General features: G+C 37.3%; 1 protein-coding gene across 3 annotated transcripts; it reads right to left on the minus strand.

The window, feature by feature from the left end:
* Positions 1 to 718: 718 nt before the first annotated feature.
* Positions 719 to 21,198, minus strand: HSPA4L (heat shock 70kDa protein 4-like). 3 transcript variants are annotated; one of them, XM_009891427.1, is made up of 19 exons: positions 21,147 to 21,197; positions 19,545 to 19,685; positions 17,925 to 18,047; positions 16,352 to 16,451; positions 14,933 to 15,066; positions 13,751 to 13,995; positions 13,588 to 13,664; positions 12,235 to 12,386; positions 11,619 to 11,725; positions 11,107 to 11,240; positions 9,664 to 9,866; positions 8,253 to 8,300; positions 7,030 to 7,131; positions 6,368 to 6,505; positions 5,386 to 5,511; positions 4,141 to 4,248; positions 2,900 to 3,019; positions 2,353 to 2,514; positions 719 to 1,983 (listed from the first exon to the last, which is right to left on the minus strand). In XM_009891427.1, exons 2-19 carry the CDS (start codon positions 19,569 to 19,571, stop codon positions 1,789 to 1,791), a joined length of 2,301 nt encoding a protein of 766 aa, XP_009889729.1. In that variant the 5' UTR covers positions 19,572 to 19,685; positions 21,147 to 21,197; the 3' UTR covers positions 719 to 1,788. The 3 variants fall into 3 exon arrangements, with proteins under 3 accessions (XP_009889729.1, XP_009889728.1, XP_009889730.1); XM_009891426.1 differs by lacking the exon at positions 8,253 to 8,300 and having other exon boundaries at positions 21,147 to 21,198; XM_009891428.1 differs by lacking the exons at positions 7,030 to 7,131; positions 8,253 to 8,300.
* Between the last annotated feature and the right edge of the window lie 826 nt (positions 21,199 to 22,024).

The following is a 22,024-nucleotide window of genomic DNA, read 5'->3' on the forward strand; positions in this document are numbered from 1 at the left end:
TTTTGTTCAAGGGCTTTAAATATGTAAACTCAAGGTGCCAGACCATCCACAATTGATTATGTAGAGGAGGAACAGTAGAGCAAAGTACGCGCATCTCAGTCACCTGATGTCAGTCGTGAAGATACAATTCAGCACTTGCACTAGTTTGCATACAGCTATAAGTGATGCTTCTGTCTTCTGTGAAGGTATTTTCAGACTGTAGTTCAGTTCTACCAACTCTAGCTTGGGTCATGGACTACTCTTGTTGTAGCATGAGCCGTGGTGGAACATGAAGAGCACAGCTGGAGATAAAAAGGCTGCCAAAGCCAGAAATAAGAGCAGTGACCCTTGTTTACAAGCTTGTACAGGAGAACTGCTGCAGGAGTGCCTTATGAGCACCTGAACACCTACATGCATTTCTGCAATGGAGTTCAAGTCACCAAAGCGTTACACTGAAACTCATAACTCTTACGCTGACTTGACTATAAACCCACTTTTCATACAGTAGCCCATTCTTATTCTGGTAATAGAAGAGTTGTTTAAAGTCAACAGAAAAGTGACTTGCTCTTGCAAGTGCTGCAGCACCTCCGTGACTGACAGAAGGATTCAGAATATATGAACATACACTGGACCTTGACAATGTCTAAGACGCATCATAGAAAATAGTGACTCAAGCGTAATACATTATAGATACTTTCATTAGATCAAGTAAATAACCAAAGACAGTTGGTAAGCTATGCAAGTTCATCAAGTAGATTCCATCTTTGGGGTAATAATATCCAGTTTGTAAGCTCTTTTGTTTCGATCCTTGACCAAAAGATTTATGTGCCGAGTACCAAGGCTTAAATAAGCTCTCAGTATTTCTTTCAAGTTTGCAACAAACAGCATTTAAACAACCTGAACATCAGGGCACTAATATCGAGCTTGCACAGCACAATTTCTGTTGTTTCTCCTCCTCAGTATAAGATGTGATCAAGACGTAGATTTCATTCAAAACAAAAGAAATGGAAATAGTAACGTGTGCAATAAGACATTTTCAAGGGAAGGCTATCCAACAGTCCTCTATGTTCTACCCCTTCATACTATTATCATTAGCATCATCCTATCATAAGCACAGTACGTTATGTACAGCGATGTGCACTGAGACCATTCATTTAATTTCAGCACATGGCAGAGCCATTATGCTACCATTTTGTAACTAAGATTGTTAGTGGTATGGGAATCTAAAAAAATGTTTAAGCTTGTATTATTTAGTTTATATGAAAAAGACCGTACAATTCTCATGGTACATCAACAAGATGGACTAGTATGCCAGCTAACCTCTATTTTAATATTTAAATTATAACAATACAATAACTAGAAAAGGTCAGTGCTTCAAGTGACAAGTTTTGCCACTTCAATTCCAATATTTTTCCAAAATAAAGATGCAATTAGATCTACACTTGAGCATCAGTAGTGCAATACAGTATCCTTTCCTGAATAAAGGAGCTGAGGTTTATCCACAATAAAAGCTTTAAATAAGGTAGATTGTTGCCATTTATATATCAATTCTGTATGTTTGATATAAAATATATTGGGAAAGCTTAAACTGACTTATACAATCTACATTTGGCTAAAGCTCCACATAAGCAGCATCAGTGGAAATGAACATCAGAGATGTACTTAATATAAAACACTTTCAAAACTACTCAGCAACAAATGACAGAAGATTGGCTAAGAATAACTGAACATCTGAGGTGTGTACCAGACAAAAAGAATGGACCCTGTGGTTACTTGCACTATTTTAATTAAGTAAAAGAAATGCAAGATTTAGTCCACTTCCATTTCTCCAGGTGGTTTGGTCTGTTGAGAATTGTCCTTCGCTGGTTCAGGTTTTGTTTCAGTACCGCTCTGTCCATTCACTGGTCCATTGTGTTCGCCATTAGCTTTTGACTGCCCATCGTTGGGAGGTTCTATCTTCGGTTTAGGCTTGTATATAATGGGATTACAGAAGCTATCCAATTCCTAGTTGTAACAGAAGCGAGAGAGCAAGTTCATTTGGTGGCACAGTAATTGCATTAAACTAGAATGTCTCAAATTTGCTTCAGGTTCATAACAACCTGGAATTTAATTTTCAAGGACTGGACTTCTCAATTCTATAAAGTCTATAAACTTAAAATAAAATCTTTCACTAACTAAAGAGCTGTTAAAAGCCATTTTCTAGCAAATGGCTGTAACTTGGGATATTTTAAAAAGGGTTATTCAGAGGTCCTGCTGTAAATCAAAAGCCAGAAATGAACATCAATGAAGTGCTGCTCCCTCTATGGATCTTTGTCTTGTTAAAGAAAAACTTACTAGAATGCAACACGTACAACGATTTTTTTTTTTTTTTACCTTAGATTTTGTCAGTATTTCTGCCACTTTGACAACTGGATCCTGAGTTAGACTTAGTTTGTTCTGGGCATTCATTTTGCTGTTCAACCAATTCATAGCCTCACTAACGTATTTTTCAACTTTTTCCATCTCAGCAGGATCTAGGTGATCATATTTTTCATCCTAAGGAGAGAGATATTTATATCCTCAATTAATTTATGCTTCTCACCCAATTAAAACTTTCATAGACACATAACAAAATAGTATAAATGTTGCTACAACCCAATAGAGTTTTTAACAAGCATTTAGTATGAAGAATGATGTAGAACAAGACAGACAGGACATTCTTTTTAGACATTTGAAATTCTCATCTTAAGCACAGGTTAGTAATGAAGTTGCAAGAAAAAAAAAAGCACCTGAGATTTACTGTAGTTTGATTAACTAACCCCACTAATAGATAGTCTTAGAAGTTCTCAGGAGCAGAAGCACAACAGTAATTTTAAAGCAGCTTAACAGGTAATCCTGTAGGATAAAGGAATAGTTAGTTCCCTAAATAACTTGCTTCTACCTTGGTTTTGTATGCTTCTACTGCTTTCATAAGGAGCTGAATCTTCTTTCCCAGTTCATTTAAAACTTTCGGTCTCTCTTCGTGTTCCATGTATCTTTCCTGAATAGGCTGTCCAAATTTCTGGAAACACAAGCGCAAAGATCTTGACAAAATACAAGTTTCCTTTAGTCTGGTTTAAGACTAAAAAGTGGCACTGGAAAGAAAGCTGCCTTTAACTCCTTTTCTCACCCATTCAAAAGCTTAATCTTTGTGTTTTGCCTTAGTGCAACAACAACAACAACAACAACAACAAAAAGCCCAGAAGTTTTAAACACAGGAGTAGTGCCTGTCCTTATTAGGCTTAGTATTTCACAGTTATTTTCAGCAAAAAGAGCATTTGGAACAACACATTGGTACGAGAAACAAGACAGGATTTATGTGGATGGTTTAATTTTTGTGTAGTTTATCTGAAAACTTCTAGTTTTATCCATTCTGTTTTTTCATTCTCTTCGATACTGGTATCCAGGCAAGACTATGGTTGCCAGGAACTACACTTCTGTTTCCATCAGCTATACACCCCCTCCCCAAGGAAATCTGACTTCAGAGAAAAGAGTTGAAGCCCAAGAGCTAGAGACACACTTAAATTTGTTACAAACAGAGTAGCTAGTCATTCATCAGAATTTACATTTTCCCATGAGATCTGAAGTATTTAAGGGTTATTTTTTTTGTCATTACTAATCAAATACTACAGTGGAAGCTACTGTTAAAGCACTCTTTGGCCTTCATCATTAAAAATTACACCAAAAATTCAGTTTTATGATAGAGCTATAGAAGACCACCGAAAATAGGAAAACCAGAATATCTATTCTGGAATATATTTCTGAATACCCGGAGAGCAGTCATACTACTCAAAAGCCTCTTTCAGATTGTAACAAGACTGACAGAAAATTCACACAGCAATTAATTTTATTGTCACTAGTCAGAATCTGCTTCATTTTGACTGTTTTAAAATTAGGAGAACAACTGACATTAAAACAATTTCTAGTTCTAAGTATTATGTTAATTTCATAACCAAACTATGTCCAGATATAACCTGAATGTCTGTATTTAAGTTAATGGATTTACAACACTCACATATGGGTATGCACACACACATCCCTCACTAAAAACGCTTTGCTTACTTAGCCATATATATTTATATAAATGCCCCCACTGCCAAACACACACACACAATTTTTCTAGAAAGTCACTTAAAACCTTACTCTTAATTCCTGAAGCTTATCCATGTATACTTGTTTTGGTTGGTCCTCCCCATCTTCATAAAGCCAGTTTTCTGTGTCCTCCAACATCAAGGTCAGCTTATTGGAATCCTACAAAGCAAGTTAGGGATACTCTAGTTCAGAAGGGAACGCGACAAATGAGACTTCTCCCCATAGCACAAAGAAACCTCCCTACTCAAAATAGACTGTTTTATCAGTTTAAAATATTCAAAGTGATAGTGAAGGAAAATGGTAATTAACAGACTTCAAAGCCAAGATTTTACAGAATGATAAGAGAGGCAGGACAGCCCTACTAATCTGATTTGCAGGTAGGTTTATGGGAGTTACATAGCTTCAGGATTGATTTTGTAAGAAAGCACGTGCATCTCAACATTCTTGCATATTATCTTTACATGGGAAGTTCTGCTTCTCTAATAGTAGGATGGAAGAACAACAGACAAATTTGGACATCTATATATATATAGTTAAGTTACAATTGTCTTAGTTGGACTCTACCGGTTATAAACAAAGATTTTATCTTTAATTATGTAGAAATAAAGTTCTTGCCTATCCCCATAACTTAAGAGATTGTGTGTTGAAATTGGTATGGGAAAGACAGCCTCACACCCTTCAGTTTATACTGGAAAGGCACCTGTACTGCACTGCTGACTTGATGAACAGGTAATCCAGAGAGCGGACCTTAAAACTGATGCTGGGTTGCTTGTGTACCAGCTGCTTTTATTTAGATGACTGTTACAGAGAAATGACTGCAGGACAAGTTTTCTTTCAATACTGCTTTTGCAGAAACCCAGTGTGTAGCTTTCTTCATCACTTTTACTTGGACTTTTAAGCGGACAAAGAATCACTTTAAGTTAATGAACTTAGACAATAACACAGAGCTACAGACACTTCCTGCTCATTTTCATTTTACTCCTACCCACTCACACCATTTAGAAGCTCACGGTGATGTGTCCTGCTCTCCTACACCCACCACAGGACTTGTTTTCCATCTCCATCCCGAATCTTTCCCTGCCACTGAGGAACTTCTCAGACAATAAAGAACTCTGCATGTTTGCATATCAAATGTCAGGTGTAATTGAAATTCAAACTACACTTCTGTGAAGTTAATCCATTTCACGTTCCAAAACAAGTCCAAGAGACCCCTGCAACCTCCACATAACCTGCACTGAAAACTTATAAATACAGAGGAATTTTTTCCAACAGTTGAAACACATAGGCGAGGCTTACTTCTTCAGTGATGAATTTCTCAAAGACTCCACACAGTTTGTCTCTGAAGTCATACACATATTCTTCAACAGCATTCTTAGCATCATTTCTTTCCTTTTCAAGCTTGTCTTGCATCATCATCTTCCCCTACGGTGAAGAAAAGTATGTTTAAAATTAAAAGCATTTCAAGTGTCAAGCTTAATGATTACTCTTTTGAAACTGCACCACAGAACTTAGCAGAAGCCTGCTAATTCACAATTACTGATTAAAATCTTCACCTGTATTAAGTCATCTTCATTGCAGGCAGAACTGGAATGAGGGAAAAATGAATTCATATTTGGAAGCTGTTTGGCAAGTGCTTCAACATAAACGGATCAGGTATCAATTATGATCTGACCACCACAGACAGGACTAGAACTAGAAACAAGTCTTGACTCTGGTTTGGAAATCACTAGGAATCATTCTGCCCTACAAAAATTATTTCATACTTTATTCTTAAGACTGACCATCGTTCAAGAGAGGAGCATATGCTGGTGGAGTCTTCACAGACATGACAACCAGAAAGTTCAGAAGGGATCCTCTACATGTTGTAATACTTCCCTGCTGATGGAGGATTTGAAGGGCAAAAATGTGATATAACTAAGGACACAGCTTCCACAAAGCACCAAAACCCCATGCAAATGCTACTCCTGACCAGTATCAGGTCAGACAATAACAACTAGCACTCCTGTAACATACTGTGCAGCTTCTACTGGCAATCCTAGCCATTTCCTGCCTAAGAACAGAATTGATACTTTGGGTAACGACAGGCTCAGACTTCTGGGTACTTCAGTCTAGTGAAACCAATTAATTTCTCAAAAAAACCCCAACCAAAACAAACCCCCTTAAAATTAAGGGCAATCCCCCAAGGAATTCTAAATTAGATAAGAAGTTTATGGTTACAAATACTTTTGGGTAATTATTTACAGTGACATTAGAGTCATCATTTGTTCATGCTGCTTACCTCATTTTCTATATAGCAATTGATAAGATCTTGTCCCAGTTGTCTGTAGAGGCTTGCCTGAATAGGTAGGTCAATACTCTTAACTTTTGCTTTAGCCTTTGGCTGGGCTGGATGATCTTGCTTGTCTCCAGAAGCAGCCTATAAAAAGATTTACACTATTGAGAAACTTTCAAGAATGGAAATCCTATTACATTTATGCTCAAAAAAAGAGACAATTGAAACTAATATGACAGCTAAAAATTAATCATGTGTAAACGAAGCACCTAATTATTCCTCTGCTATTCAGATTCACCACTGCCTTAGTTTTGAACCAAACTGGTGGAATTTAATTTCTTTAAACATAGTATAAGAGCTGTTGAGGAAACCTGTTCAAAACCTAAAGGCACCACATATTCTTCATCATATTTCCTATGTTTCCCACTAGATTCTACCTTCACTATAAAACTACGTTAACAGACACTTACTTCAAAGTCTTAGTCAAATACTATGTGGAAAATGAAAGTGCTCAGGTAAGATTCCTAACTTAACCATTTCAATATAGCTGCACTCCTCTAAGTACAGTCCCATGTTTGCAACTAGTAAAATTAATGACTGAGAATACTGGGCAAAAAAAAGTCCAAGGGAAGCAACATTACATTTCCTTATCAATACTGAATACGAACTTTTGTTTCGGTTCCTGCATTTTCAGCTTCCTCATCTGCTTGGTTCTGTTGTTCAGCTTGACTTTTCTGAATACCTTCATCTTGATCAACCTGCATTTTATCCTAGAAAAGAGTTACATAACTGAATGCAAAGGTTTGCTGTATGATAAGACTGACATCAATTACAGCAAATTACAAGGACTTAAGAATCAGTCTTCAGAAATTTTGATTCACCATGTTTAAACAGGCATTGTGATATAGTACTTGTATCCTTCTCTTTCTATTCTGCCTGTCCCTCTTGAAATTACGTCGCCGTCTGTCCCCTGTTAAAGAATTACACTAAGCCATATCAATACTCCCTTTATTTTAAATTAGAAATAAATACATATAAAATGTATGTGAAGAACATTTTAGAAACACACCACCAACACAGGCAATAACAACAGGTTCTCTATGGAACAGCCAGAACTTTGACCTCATATAATTTTTCACCTAAACTTCAAAGTTTGTAATCCAAAGAAGTAATTTAGTCATCATAATTGTTACCTGCATCTGTCTCATAGGACCATAAAAATTAGTTTCTGTAGTAGCCTCTTGCAGCACATGACCAACTGTCTTCCCTCCCTGCCAGCCCAAATTAAGAAAGTTTCACTTAAATATATCTGTAATTCACCTATGCCTTATTCTAAATTTAAAGATCTTAAAGACAACACTAAATACTAGCACTTATCACTTGATTTAGTTTAAGTGATAAAATTCCCTGTTATCATTGCAAACAAGTCTTAATAACATAGTAAACGATACGTCTTAAGTTTTCAGGATGACTCCAATATTTGGACATCCAGAGCATCAATAAATAACGATAAATAAAAAGCTAAGGTCAGAAAGGTCTACGATTACTTCCATTACAAGGAATTAAGATTCCTGGATTCACAAACTACATACGTAAAATAATTGACTGTTAGCGTTCTATGAAATACAAGAAAAAGTTATTTAAGGATTTCAAACTCTAGCACATCTTGCAGTTCAGCCATGTTAATTGATTCAGCAGTTTTTAATGATAAAACGTTGAAAACAAGAAGGCTACTTTTACTAAATTTAAGTTTTGTCACTTAAGAGTAGAAAAAAAATATCCTTATTTACTGTTCTTACTGTTCACACAGAAAAGGCAACAACTGGAAGGAACTGTTTTGCCTACACAGAAAAGCTAGAGGGGGAAAATAATACATATATACACCACAAACCTCCTCCTCAGAGTCGAGGGTATCATCCTCAATAATGAGAGGTAATTGCTGACAAGCACCATTGTAAAACAGAAGATGTGTTAGATGAGTGCAAGTACTACAAATTGAAAGCCTGAGGAGGGAAGCGGTTACTCTGGTACTGAACGCACTGTACTCATCATAGTGACCTCCACATGCAGCATGCCTATTACACTAAATGCCAGCTCTGTCACTTTCAACCCCTTTTCACCTGTATACAAACATCAGGTGCAGAGCACTTGCCCACAAGGAACTGCATCGTGTTTGGCATTTTAAATATGCCCCAACTCCTGGAGAGCCGTATAATACTTAAGGAGTTGCTTATTTCAATTACGTAATGCTAACTGTTTAACCACTTGCTCCAATTCCTGCAGTATATTCAACTGAAGTGGGGAAAAGCTGCTAAGGACAAATTTTAGAAGATAATGACAGGAAATGCGTTGAGCCCTTCCTCTAAATAAAGCTGCCCAGCGTTTGCTTTCTGTCCAACCTTGCTCCCCACAGAAACCCTCCCTCAGTACACCCGACAGCCTGTGAGACTGCTCACTGCTGAGCACTTTGCAACCTCAGAAAGACAGGAGTTACCCTCTTTTTTTCTACGCTATCATCTCTCTTCCCTGTGAGCTGTGACATAACCAAAGTCTCAAGCTATAGAAGGGCACAAGCAAAAAAGAAAGGCTGCCGAGGCCACCACTGCTGTGCCATTCCCAGCTGCAAAGTGCTCCCTGGCACCCACTCCTCAGTGTCAAATGCAATAGCTGCACCGCACTGCTCTTGGTGATCTACTTCCAGTACGCAGTGCACCATCAAGAAAGCTGATCCTCCTTCCACTAGAATGAGAGAACATCATTTTGTTAATTTCTCAGTATTAATGACAAAGCTGTTGCACATTTATTTCCAGGCATTTTCCCCTAGGGGCTTACAAGCCAGTTTGTAACAACTGCCAACGCTGAAGTACATAAAAAAATGCCCTTAGTAAAAGAATGTTTATGAAGAACAAGTTTCTCACGTATAAAGAAATACCATGTATTTTTGAATTAATGAAGGTGTAGTACTTGGGGGAAAAAAACACCTTTACAATTCATTTGCCAACAGATCTCATTAAATATGTTGCCATTTGATAGCAACACTAGATAACACTAAGACTAGTAGAGAGATAGTAAAGAGCAACTAAAATGTTCAAAGTTTTCTTTAGAATCTGGTTTTACATTCTTTTTTGCTTTTAGTGCCACATGTCACCATGACAGACACGAAGAAATGTGTTACATAACTAAAGAAATAATTTAAGGGTGGGGAAGCAGTAATTGTCAAAAGCTATACACTATGATTTAATCTCTTAATTACTGGCTCTGCCAAAATTACAAGGAGTGTAGATATTTACAAGTTTACATACCAGCTCATCATCTCTGCCTTGGTTCTTACTTGATGATTCAGTGTCCATGGGTGTGTCATTCTGATCTCCCTCTACGTTCGTCTTCTCTATTATAGAAGCGTTAGCCACGCTGAAAAGGCCATGAATATTGACACGCACTTTAACCTTCACTTTGGAATTGTCACCATCATGTTGGGGACCAACATTTTGAATAGTGAAACGCCCTTGAAAAAACAAAGATGATTTTAATTGTTGTTCCAAAAAATAGTGGAAGAGTTAAAAAAAAAAGATATAAAATACATTCCTGGAAGGGTGTTTATTTAAATAGCAACTTCATGTAACTTAAGTAAACTATTTGGAAGCTTCCTACTTAGCTGTCAATTTTACAATGTAAGCCGCAGGTAGATAAACTAAAACCTGGTTCCCCAATTGTAATCAGTTAACTGATAATAAGATGGTTTTGCTTTATCTGTATTTCATAAAAAAGTCAAAATTACACTTGATTAGGTGTTCCACTTCTCTGTTGCCTTCTCTAACCATCACACTAGAGAAATTATTCATCTCAAATGGTTTCTTTCATTCATGTAACTCAAACTTTGCACTGAAAAATAAAGTGTTAACAGAAATAAAAGATTCTATTTGAATTTGCTAACGTGGATGCACTAGACATTTTGGAGAATGAACAGTGCTTATCAAGGATTCTGGAAGCAGTGAGGTTGATGCTTTATTTTGCAACTTCCTCAAAATTTGAGTGAAAATGATGCAGACTGTGCATGTGCAAAGGAGAATGTTCTTTCCTAAACACGACAGACTTCTTGCATAGACAGCTAAACAGGCAGCACCAAGTTTATATCAGACTCATAAATTAGGAAATAAATTGTTAATTAAAAGACCCTGAGGAGTCTACTAACTGAAAATAAGGTGATATTAGCTATGAGGAAACTTATTCATACCATCTAATACTTTAGACTCTACTACAGATGGTTTAGTTCAGGAAATGCCTATCTTGTGTGTTCTCCGATTAACAGAAAGAGACATGATGGATAACTGTCTAGTGCTCACAGGTCCTTTGATACAATTTCTTTGAAAAATCCAGGCTGGCAGCCACATCAGATCCTTATCCATTTTATAGAGGTTGAAAGAACCAGACAATAGAACACTAAAGTCTTTGTACCTACTTTTTTTGAAGTATTCAGAAACAGTGAAGACTGATAAAATGAAGAAAGTTTTTGGGGTTTTTTTTTGGTTTTTTTTTGTTTTTTTTTTTTTTTGGGAACTGCCAAAAGCAGATGTCAATACTGTTTGATCACTGCATTTAAACCAAGATGACTGTGCTCAGCCTTTCTGAACCTAGGCTTTTCTATAACCTAGGAAATATGCAAGTAACATATCTCAAAAAAGGAGAACCACTCTTCCCATGATTAACAGAGGTTGGGCATGGGCGTTTTATTCACATGTCCTTACCTATTCTGGAATCAGGATAAGGCACTTCATGCGGATGGGTATAGTAAGCTTCCAGGTCAAAAGGCTCTTTCTTGTGAAAAGTAATTACTTTTGAGAATGGAGCAGCATGGTTCTTACTGAAGACTTCACACTCCCTACAGCAGTAAAATATTAAGTAAGGTTAAACCACTGAGCATAACACAACGGATAATCAAAACCAATGTATGTTAATGATCAGCAACTGTGCTGACCAAGCAGCTAAATAATCTAGTTTAACTCAGTTTAGGACAAGAGTTGCAGGGTGAAGGCCTGCAAGTCTCAAAGCTGGACTATGCATTCTATGTCACACTTCTCAAAAATTAAGCAAATTCACACTAACATTTTTTAATTAAAGGTATTTCCAAATATTAAGCAGTAATCAGAAATCAAGATGTATAGCGCAAAACAAGAAAATTAGAACTTGCAGAACTCCCATCGCTCAACATTTTTCTTTATACAAACACACACTTTTTTGTAGGCACCATACAACTTACCCTGTTCCTTCTTCGTAAGATGATTTCCATCTTAATGTTACAGAATAAGGGACAACATCTGTGATGGAAAATTCACGCACTTTGAAAGCTGGGGAAAGAATTGCACACTAGAAAACAAAGACCAAAATTTTATTACATCCCTGTAGTAAAATAAATAGCAAGCACAATAATTAATACTTAAGTGCAAAAAGGCTACAATTCACATAGGTCACGTGGAGGTCCTGCTTATCAGAGATTTTTTTTAACAGAAACTTCCTATGCTTAGTAGAAAGTTAATTGAACTGTAAGACTTAACTAAATTAAAGTAATAATAACAGATGCTACTTCCCCAGTGATTGTCAGTGAAGATACCCAGATACCCAAATGACTACAAAGAAGTGGAACGGTGCAATTTGGGTCATCAAATTTGAGAGGTCTCTAACAAAACCATCCTTCTAACATGACACAGCAGCAAAGTACCAAATGTAATACAGTCATTTCTGACACAGTCACCATCACCAGCTGCTGAAAGAACAGCTATAGTTCTGCTATAGAACTTTTTGCTTTTGGTTAGTTGTATTTCGTTAGTACACAATATTAAAGCAGCAATACTGAAGTTTAATTTCAGTAACTATACCTGCAAGGCACAGCCTCTTGCAACAGCTTCATCAGCATTTAGCGTGGTGCTTATCTCTTTACAGAAAAAGTTAGAGATCTGTTCCTTCACTGCTGGAATTCTAGTAGCCCCACCTACTATTTCTATACTGTAGATATCTTCACGCTGAAGTTCTAGAAAAGAGAGTACATGGCCTTAAGTTATCATCAAGATATCAAAAACCTGTCTTTCAACAACCAAAAAAGATAAAGAGTTCTCTTATTATCTAGACACTGTGACAAGCACTCAATATGTTCAACAACTGACCAGGTCTTTAAAACTAGATTTGTCATGATTTGTCCTATTCAAACTCCGTCCTTCCTGCAGGATACAAAGTTTTCTAGTTGCATAATCCTTGAAAAGGCAGAAGCCAAACACCAATGAGGACAGCTGTTCCTTAAAATGCATTGTCCATGTGCATCCCCTTTCTGGTGTGCACAAACTCAACTGTGTGTGCAACCGGGTTTTCTTTGGCAGCCCTGAGCTACTGGACAATATCCCCCCCCCCAAAAAAAAACAAACAGAAAAATAAAAAATAAAACCCAAATATATTTAATTTTGGTTGCCAACAAAGAAAACAGAGAACCTCAACTAAAACTTTGTAATAAATATTAGACCGTGCTTGCAGGGTAACTTTTGAATTCTAAATTCAAATATATGTGTATAAAGTGATCTCAAACAACTGTCAATCCTTGAACAGCTCTGCTCAGCAGTTATTCGGGTTCTTACTCCCCGTACCAGCTAGCTAGCCAAGTCACAAGATAAGCACAATTCTTCCCTTTCTTTTAGTTGAAGATGCTAGAATTAGGGGTAAAACCTTTTCCTGTGAAAGTCTAATTCTCTCCTTTATACTATGTTAGGCAAAAAAAAAAAAAAGAAAAAAGTTATTAGCACATGCTTCAGATAATTTCTTATATAAATATACTGCCAAATTCTCAGGTCAGTGAGGACACGTATGTATCACATATGGAACAGGCTGGCCAGACAGTTTCAGTAAAGAATAATAGTTTTTTCCATCATGGTTTTGGTTTGGTTGTTTTGTGTTTTTAAACAAAATAATCTTTCAGAGTGCCAACCTCTTCCATTACATAGGGTGAATGAGGGTCACTAAACCAAGGTTGCAGAGTGGCATGTGCACTAAATGAGGCAGGAATGGGATCATGCATACATGACAAGCATATGAATGGAACTTACATTTAACTTTTCAGTACTTAGCTTTGCAATTCTAATAAATACAAAAATATATTAAAAAGATAATCATTAGCGATTTAGGATAACTGGATTACTAGTTACTTTCTTGAACCAAAAGTAGTACCTAAATTAACTCCTACTTACTGGCTTGATCCATGGCTGCTTTTAGAGGAGGTTCCACTCTGGACAGAAGGGCAGCACACATTTGCTCAAACTGAGCTCTGCAGGAACAGGGAAAGCGTTTCAGATTATGAGACAACTTAGAGAGTACACTTCACTGCACTTCAGCGAGAATAAAGCCCAGTACCTGTTCATCTTACTGGAGACATCAAGGTCATTCATGAAGCACTCGATATTGAGTGGAAGGTCAGAAGCATTTGCACTCATAAGCTTCTTTAGTTTTTCACATTCCTGATACAATCGTAGCAACGCTCGGGGATTCTCTTTTACATTCAGTTTGTATTTTGTCTTAAATTCTTCAGAGAAGTAGTCTACCAAAGCCTCATCAAAATTCCTACCACCTATGAAAGGGTCAAAGGTAGTAGCCAAGACCTGCACAGAAGTGAGGGGCAAAGATTAAAAGTTACCAGACAATGTTTTTGTTTAGATATAGGGATAGCTTTCATACAGACACAAGTTTTCTAAGTTAACACCTTTAAAACCAGGTTTGATATGGGGAAAATTCTTTGTGGTTTGCTCACCATCTTCTATGCAGTTGCCAGACAGAACAACTTAAAAAGACCACTCCTCAATTATTTAGTTTCTGCCCTCCCCAAATAAAATACTATCACATCTACCATGCTATTTTCTACCGCGCTGCAGCCCTTACTCAGTTTACTAGCTCACTAAAGAAAAGGCAGACTAGGAAAGCTATTTGTCAGGCTATTGCTAGTTCTGTGTCATTTACTCAAAACAGAAGAACTTGTTGTCATTTTCCATATGACTTCAGACGACTACAATTTGCTACCAAAGACAAGTTTACAAAAAAATTCTGCTACGTTTTGTCCATAGCTCACAGACAAAAATCTCCAAACCAGGAAGTGAAGACTGTTTGGATTCACTTCACATCCTCTTGAATTTAATTTTGAATCATCTTAAGTAGCTGGGGGGGGAGGGGGAAGTCATCATAGTGCAATTCAGGGAATTCAACAATTTCTCATCCATAAGTCAAGCTGCACAACTACAATGCTTATGAGACTGCCAGAATATGCAAATATTTTGGCGATATAACATGGCATAAAAACCGGGTGGAATGATTATCAAGCACTTTTGAAAACACACTTTGGGATACTTCATTTCTGCATTTTATAAAAATTGATTTGCTGAAATAGCCAATAGTTTTTGTATTCAGCATTTCAAAAATATTTGCTATAGACATTTATTAGTTTAAAAAAAAAAACACCATATTTCCACAGAACAGTTATTCTGAGTATTGCTCAATTAAATACTTCAGGAATACCCGATTTTAGTGTATGACTTAAAAGATTACCTTCAGTTTTCCCTTGTTAAAAGCGCAGATTGAAACCTGATATGCAGAATGCCCCATATCTACAAAGACCACATTTCTTGGCTTCTCTTCCAAGGCTGGCAGATCTTGCTTGTATATTCCATAGGCTAGTGCAACTGAAAAACACCAACCCACAGAAGTTAAGGGAAAGCTGTATACAACTGTAAAGCACACATTAAAAGCACTACCAAGAGACACTATTTACTCTTTCTGAACACCTCCATTACTCTGCTCAAATAGAACGTAACTTTTGACACCTCTCCTTTGAAATGCCTTACTTTCAGTATCTTTTAGCTCAGCTTTGCAAAATTCCAGCATGCTTAAGACGTAAAAAAAGTTTTAGAAGACTAGTTTATATGAATCTAAGATTTCAATACCGGCACTCAGCTGACTGAGACTTTCTACAAGCAAATAGAATTTAAATAAGAAAAAAAATAAATTACTGGTTTAAACTGCTCCAACTTTAGTTCCCATGAAGTGTAATGTATTTCTATACCCTAGAATTCACCAAAACCAGAGGAGGGCTGTAAACAAATTCTAGAAACAACAGTTGTGGCAATCCTGTCAGTTGCAGCATTGGCACAAGTTTAAAATGTCATCCCACAGACTTACACTTGACTTAATTTGGGAAGTTACACAGTTCAAGTTGTTTCTAAATATGATGAGCAAGTCTGCTTTCAGAAAAAGCTCCATAAAATGCAGTTGGTGTAGAAGTAGCTTTTAAAGCACACATATCAAGTAGTTAAAAACTTCGGATTACGCATTTTAAAATTTCCCTTCAATGTATTTAACTTCAAGTAAATCAAGCTTATGATAAAAAAGTATTTCTCTAATACTTCCATGAGATTTATTTTTACTCCAGCACACCCATCTCCCAGTAAGCTGGAAACAAAGTTAGAATACTCCACTACACACCTATCCTAAAGAATGTATTTACTGTAATCTTTCAGACAGATGCAGGTTACATCTGATAATACTGTACTATACTATTATTTCATACAACAATTGAGAATTTAGGTCAGGTGCACACCCCAGCTGGATCATTAAGAGACTCTGTAGCTAGCTCAGGTCTTCCCAATACAGCTGCTGTAGCTCCACGGTACAGCAGAGAGGTAAGCACAGATACCAGCTTTATTCCAGAAGCAGAATAGCTATTTTCAAGTGGTACCGTATTCAAGTTAGCAAAGCCAAACTCTCATTATGTCTCTTAAGTGCTGAACACCACCCCACCAAAAGAGTTGCTGTGCTTCCAGTTCCCAAGCTGGATTGGGCAGTACTAGCTTAGATAGATTTTTCCCGCAAGTTCCTAATTGTGTAACAGGAGTGTGTCACTGCCCTGACAGATTCAATAGCCTGAATGGGTGTAAAAAAAAAATAAAAAAAGGCGTTGCTGCCCTTTACCTGCTGTAGTTTCATTCATCAGCCTCAGACAATTTAATCCTGCAATCTGTGCAGCTGCCATTACAGACCTTCTCTCAGCATCAGTGAAGAAACTGGGTACCTGTTTCCAAAAAATAATTACATAGGATATTATGAAGTATGGACTTTTTAATTTAAAGAAGTCAGACTTACCCATTAAGCAACCCTACGAATTTTAATACCACAAGAAACTTATAAACTAACCTCAGATTAATAAGGCAGTCTGAATAAAACAGCTAGGTAATTTGTTTTAGTGCATATTTTAATTAAAATTTCAAAATATGATAAAAATGAAGGGACATCCAGAGTTGTTTTAAACAAAGTAGATTTAAGCATCAAAAAAACCCTGAAAATGTTTTCTCAGATTCTTCAGATGAGGCTTTGATATGAGAATCATTACCAGTTTCTGAAAATATTTGTGCTGCACGCAGTCAGCACAATAAACATTCATACATCACCCAAAAATAAGTTACTGCAGAAGCACTACAGTGGTGCTGGAACTAAGCTTGGTATTCAACTAAACTTTGTGTTACAACTGAATCTGTATCCATTTTTCAGTTATCACCTCTACCACAGTGCCAGCTTACAGTGCACGCTACAATACTCGGTTCCACCAAAACCAGCAGATGCACAATCACAGCCCATTTAGAAACCGGCTGCAATCAGCTGGCATATCTTCAGCTTCAGTCAAGCTTAAGACATAGAACTGCATTCATAGCGTATTTCGTTAGCTACCTTTGTGGTGTATTACCAAGGATCCTTGTTTGTGTGGGAGGTATTCTCTGTTAAGTGTCTTAGTATAACATAAGGAAGGAAAAGAAGATCAAAGCAGATTTCTAACAGCTGAAGTATACAGCTTTCCAGTTCCCATGCCTCTGTCTGACAGAGAGGGGATAACCCCAACACTTCATGCCCAGACTTCTCACCAGCGCAAGAGCAGAAGCGAAGCAGTAAACAAAGACAATGTGAAAAGGAGACATTTAGGACTTTGTATCAGGACCAAAACCTTTCGTCTTCAAGCTCCTCCCTACTCCCCTGCTGTGGGTGAGGACACTAAAAAACCCAACACAAGTAAACCAGACAAATAAAAAGACCTTTTCAAACAAATACTGGCATTCTCAAATTGCCAGCATGACCCTCAGAGCCATAAAGTTCAGGCAACTCTTAACTATACAGTGTTCAACTATGTAAAAATGAAGAAATTTAAAATCAATCTGGGAAGGTTCTTTGGGACTGAGGAAGATATGCTTACACATAGAACAGTTACCATTCCTAACAGGAACTAAAGCAATCAGGATTATTCCACGCAGCACCTGGAGTTAGCCAGTCTGGATCAGCTTAAGTAGTATGTTCTTCCTGAAAACACACTCTTGATTTAACAAATTTCTTATCTTCTTACACATGATTACAAAAGCATTCTCAGTCGGAAAAGTCTGTAGTAAAGGCCCATTTCTGGGGGAATGCGATTTCTTACCATTGGCACCATAGCATAAATAGTACTAGCTTACATGAAGTTAGCTACAGAAAGAATTCCAATAAATATATTACAACTTACTGAAATCACACAGTCTGCCACTGGTTTCTTCAAAGCACTTTCTGAAGTCTCTTTAAGTTTGGCCAATAACATTCCTGTAATCTGTTCAATTGCAAACAGTCTCTCTTCATCTAGGTATCTCACCTGAAATAGAGAATTGCAATTCTGTAATAGATCATCTCAACTTTTCTTTAAGGTGTGTGACTTGGACGTTTTTTTGTAATTTTGAGCAATGAGACCCAAGTCTAACACCACATGCAAGACACAAATAACTCTCCATATCAACTGATGCTATGGATTTGTGCTGCCTACAACAAATCGTAACAGTTCAGTTTAGTTAAAAATTGTAACACCTGCATTATCTCAAAGGGTTGTTTGGAGTTTAAAAAAAAAAAAAGCAAACCACCAAAAAATACATAATCAACACAGAATCACACTTGTCCTAACATGAGCTAAACCCAAGAGTTTTGGAGCAAACACAAGGAATATTTGCTTCTGCAAGGGTCACTCAAGCACATGAGGCGGGGAAGGGGCAAACGAGGCAATTCTAACAGCCCTGCCCTGCTCAGAAAACACAGCTGAGTCTTCAGCCTTCACATGAGGTTCTATGTCCTGAATTCCTGACAGGCTGCCACCTCTCCAGCAATCCCAAACACTCCTCTGCAGGGAAAGCCAGAAGGATGAACAGCAGCTATATTACACTGGCAATTAGTATGATAGGAGCAGGTATACAGAAGAAAAGAAACTCACTGTGTGTGGTATAAAGCCCTGCCAGAAAGCAATTCAAGTGGACTAAGTGAGGACGATTGGGAGAGTTGCTTCAGAAGCGCACTCCTGATCCAAACTAAAATGCTAAGAGACAGACACATTCAGAGACTGAAGCCTGAACTTTGAGAAGAGCAGCTTCCACCAATTTAGTCTGGAATCAAATTAGAAATAACTTGTTTGGATTAAATCTTCAGAGCCTCATATTGTTTTCCTGAAATTTGGTCTCTGCATGTCTGCAAGATCTAAATTCAAATGAGACTAATAGTCATACACTGTAATTATACGTATTTGAAGGCAAATCTAGTAAGGTAAGGTGAAAAGCTACTAATGTGACTAGAAAAAGCTAATACAATTGTGAGACACCTCAACGGACATCTCAGGGAAAGTATGGTACTTGAGCAGATGTTACTGCAGGGAATAAAATGATCTTCATCTCTTGGTAACAGCAGATTTATTACACTCAATTTTATTGAAGGTGAATGAAACAAAACCTTTTTTGGGGTGACAGCTATTAACATTTTACAGCACACCTGTATGGGAGACAATGCAGTATCTTTTTTACGTTATATTACTAGAAGACATGAGTACGAAATACAGAGCAAGTACTCTAGATCTTCCTGAACATTTAAAGAAGCTAGTGAATTACGAAGAGAAATGAGAAACATAGCACAACTATGTTAAGGCAGGCTCTGTAAAAAATAAAAGGTGTCAATGTACTGGTTATCACATGACATTTCTTTTCAAAATGAGTAAGAACACATTTAGAGTTTTCCTCAGGAAAACACAAGTCAATTCAAGTAGGAAGTTAAGGGACAAAGGTCCCAAGTGCTCATCTCTACCACTAAAGATATTCTGCACAGAGCTCTATCTCACCTTTACTCCTACGGAGCCATTCGGCATCTTCTGCAGTTCATAGGGAAGTTTGGCCCTTTCAGCTTGTATGTGAGGATCTTCAAATGCTCTTCCATGAAGCTTTTTGAAGCCATGTAATGTATTTTTTACATTCGTGACAATCTGTGGAAAAGATATTTTACTTTTAATTACCCGGGACGTGCAGACTATAAAAGACCATCCAGAAAGGAACTCATGTTATGTTGGGCTTAATGCACATGTTGAAGACCCACGTCAAGCCCCACACATTTACTGGGAAGCAAAGGGTTGGGGGAGAGAAAGAAGCGTCTGTTTTTTTTATCTGTGGTCTCATTTAAAAAAAATTCAAATTTACTTCCCTCTTTAATATCCATTAGCTTGCTACCATCAATTTTCACCGTACCTTTTATTTTAGGTGAGCCTTCTGATACAGTATGCACTATTTGAGATCATATTACATATTGTTGTAATGGCTGTCTGCAGGCACAAATTAAGTTATTACATACATTACCTTTAAATGAAGCTCCAACAAATTAAGGCATTTCACTTCCTGTAAAGTTCTCCTTTAGTTCAGATCCCAGCTGCACATAAAGCCTCCCTATACTTATTCTCTCGTCAGTATTTCAATCTAATTACTTTAAGGACAGACTTTTAAGTAAAGACAGAACCGGAACAACCAAATCCTAACAAGCACAATATTTAAGCTATCAAAAGAAATTACTCCAGGGTAATCTTCTCCAAAATAAACTAGTCTAGTTTACTAGTCAAAATAGCAAACTCGATAGCTGGGAAGAGTACTGACAGAACACCTCACCAACAAAGTTCCGGGGTTGAGCTCAGATAAAACGTGTAAAGTTTCTCAGAATGAAAGCGATACAGCCTATGCATATACTGACTGCTCATGGTACTACTGGTGGGCTCTATTACCTTTACACCCACCAGGCAAATTTCCAGTTACCCACAGTCTACACTAAGGGGAAAGAAGTCCTCAGCATGCTAACATGATGCATGGATGCAAAGAAAGAGGACAAAACATGATCTATTTTGAATCTGTAGATTCACACTGGCTATTTCAATTTTTTATGCGCTTTCCTTCCAAAGGGAGGTTGTCCAAGGTTGCAAGTGAATTTACAGAGGATTAGAGAAATTTTGCTTCTGTTCAAAGTTCCAAATTGAGATAGAAGTGTTCATTTCACATTATAAGTAACCACCACCATTATCTATACCAAACTTCCATGGTTCAACTTCAGTTTCAATTTTTCTAAAGCGTAAGCACAGTATTCCTCTGCACCCCCAATGGAGATTTAATTATGAACTCTATTCTTGCTCTCATGAGTAAACAAGAAAAAATAATCCTTTAGTGGGAAAGAACAAGGTTTTATGTTTCTTCCCATTTTTTACTCTTAATGACAAAACAATGCAGAAACACTGTTTCCATTTTAATACAGGGAATATCCTGTTAAAGCAGTAACTGTAACTGTGGAATGTACACTTATCCTAGAAAATTTACTTTAAAACAGAAAAATACCAATTTTATTAATTACTTCCCACAGTTCAACAGGAGACAAGTCAGATAAATAATACAAGAGTTTCTGATCCATTTACCTGGCTCTTTGCTGCATTCCCAATGGCACGGGTCTTGGATCCTAAAGATATACATGCTCTAAGTAAAAACAGAAAAAAAAAAAAAAGAGATCAGCTTTAAGAGAAAATGTCATACAATATTTCTGTGGTACTTTAAAACACCCACAAAAATTGAAGTAGCAGAATATGGATGTGGTATTTATTGTGGCATTATTGTATGAAGCACCAGAACTTGCAGTGGAATTCTAGTTATTTTGTTCTTTGCAAATTAGTTTATAAACTGCAAGCAACCACAATTGTTTTCATTATAATTGCATTTAAGGAATTCTTTAGATGCTTATGTGTTCTACAGATCTTATCATGAAGGTAAGGAATTAATAGCTACTTTTGGGTCACAGCTTATAACCAAAGGAGCCTGTGAAACTTAATTTAAAAACCTGAAATTTACCAGTCAACTTCTCTCAACCCAACAACCCAGTCTGACAGTACCAGTCACACTGTAAAAGCCATTAGCAATAATAACCATAAGACAACAGTAAAAACCCACCTAAGCCCAAGGAAGCCGAACAGCCCAGTCCTACAGACTGCCGAGCACTTCCCGTGGCTGAGGACTACCAGGCACACACTGCAAGCAGGCAGAAAGGAAGATGTCTGGGAACAGCTCCCAACCACCAAGGGCCTGGGAAGCTCCAGAGTAGTCCACAGCCCCTTGCAGCTTGCTGCTTCTCAGATTTCCACTGAGCGCCCCTCTCAGCCTCACCTCTGGCTCTAGCAAAGGCTGCCCCAGGTCCCCAGCCACCATCTGGCCTCCTCACTACTTACTGCCTTTGGAAACTTTTTTTTTTTTTGAAGTTACTATCGCCACACCTTTACTTTACAGATTTGAACTAGAACTCTTT

This window comes from Charadrius vociferus, unplaced genomic scaffold (assembly GCF_000708025.1).
Source record: "Charadrius vociferus isolate BGI_N301 unplaced genomic scaffold, ASM70802v2 scaffold159, whole genome shotgun sequence".
NCBI classification, from domain to species: Eukaryota; Metazoa; Chordata; class Aves; order Charadriiformes; family Charadriidae; genus Charadrius; species Charadrius vociferus.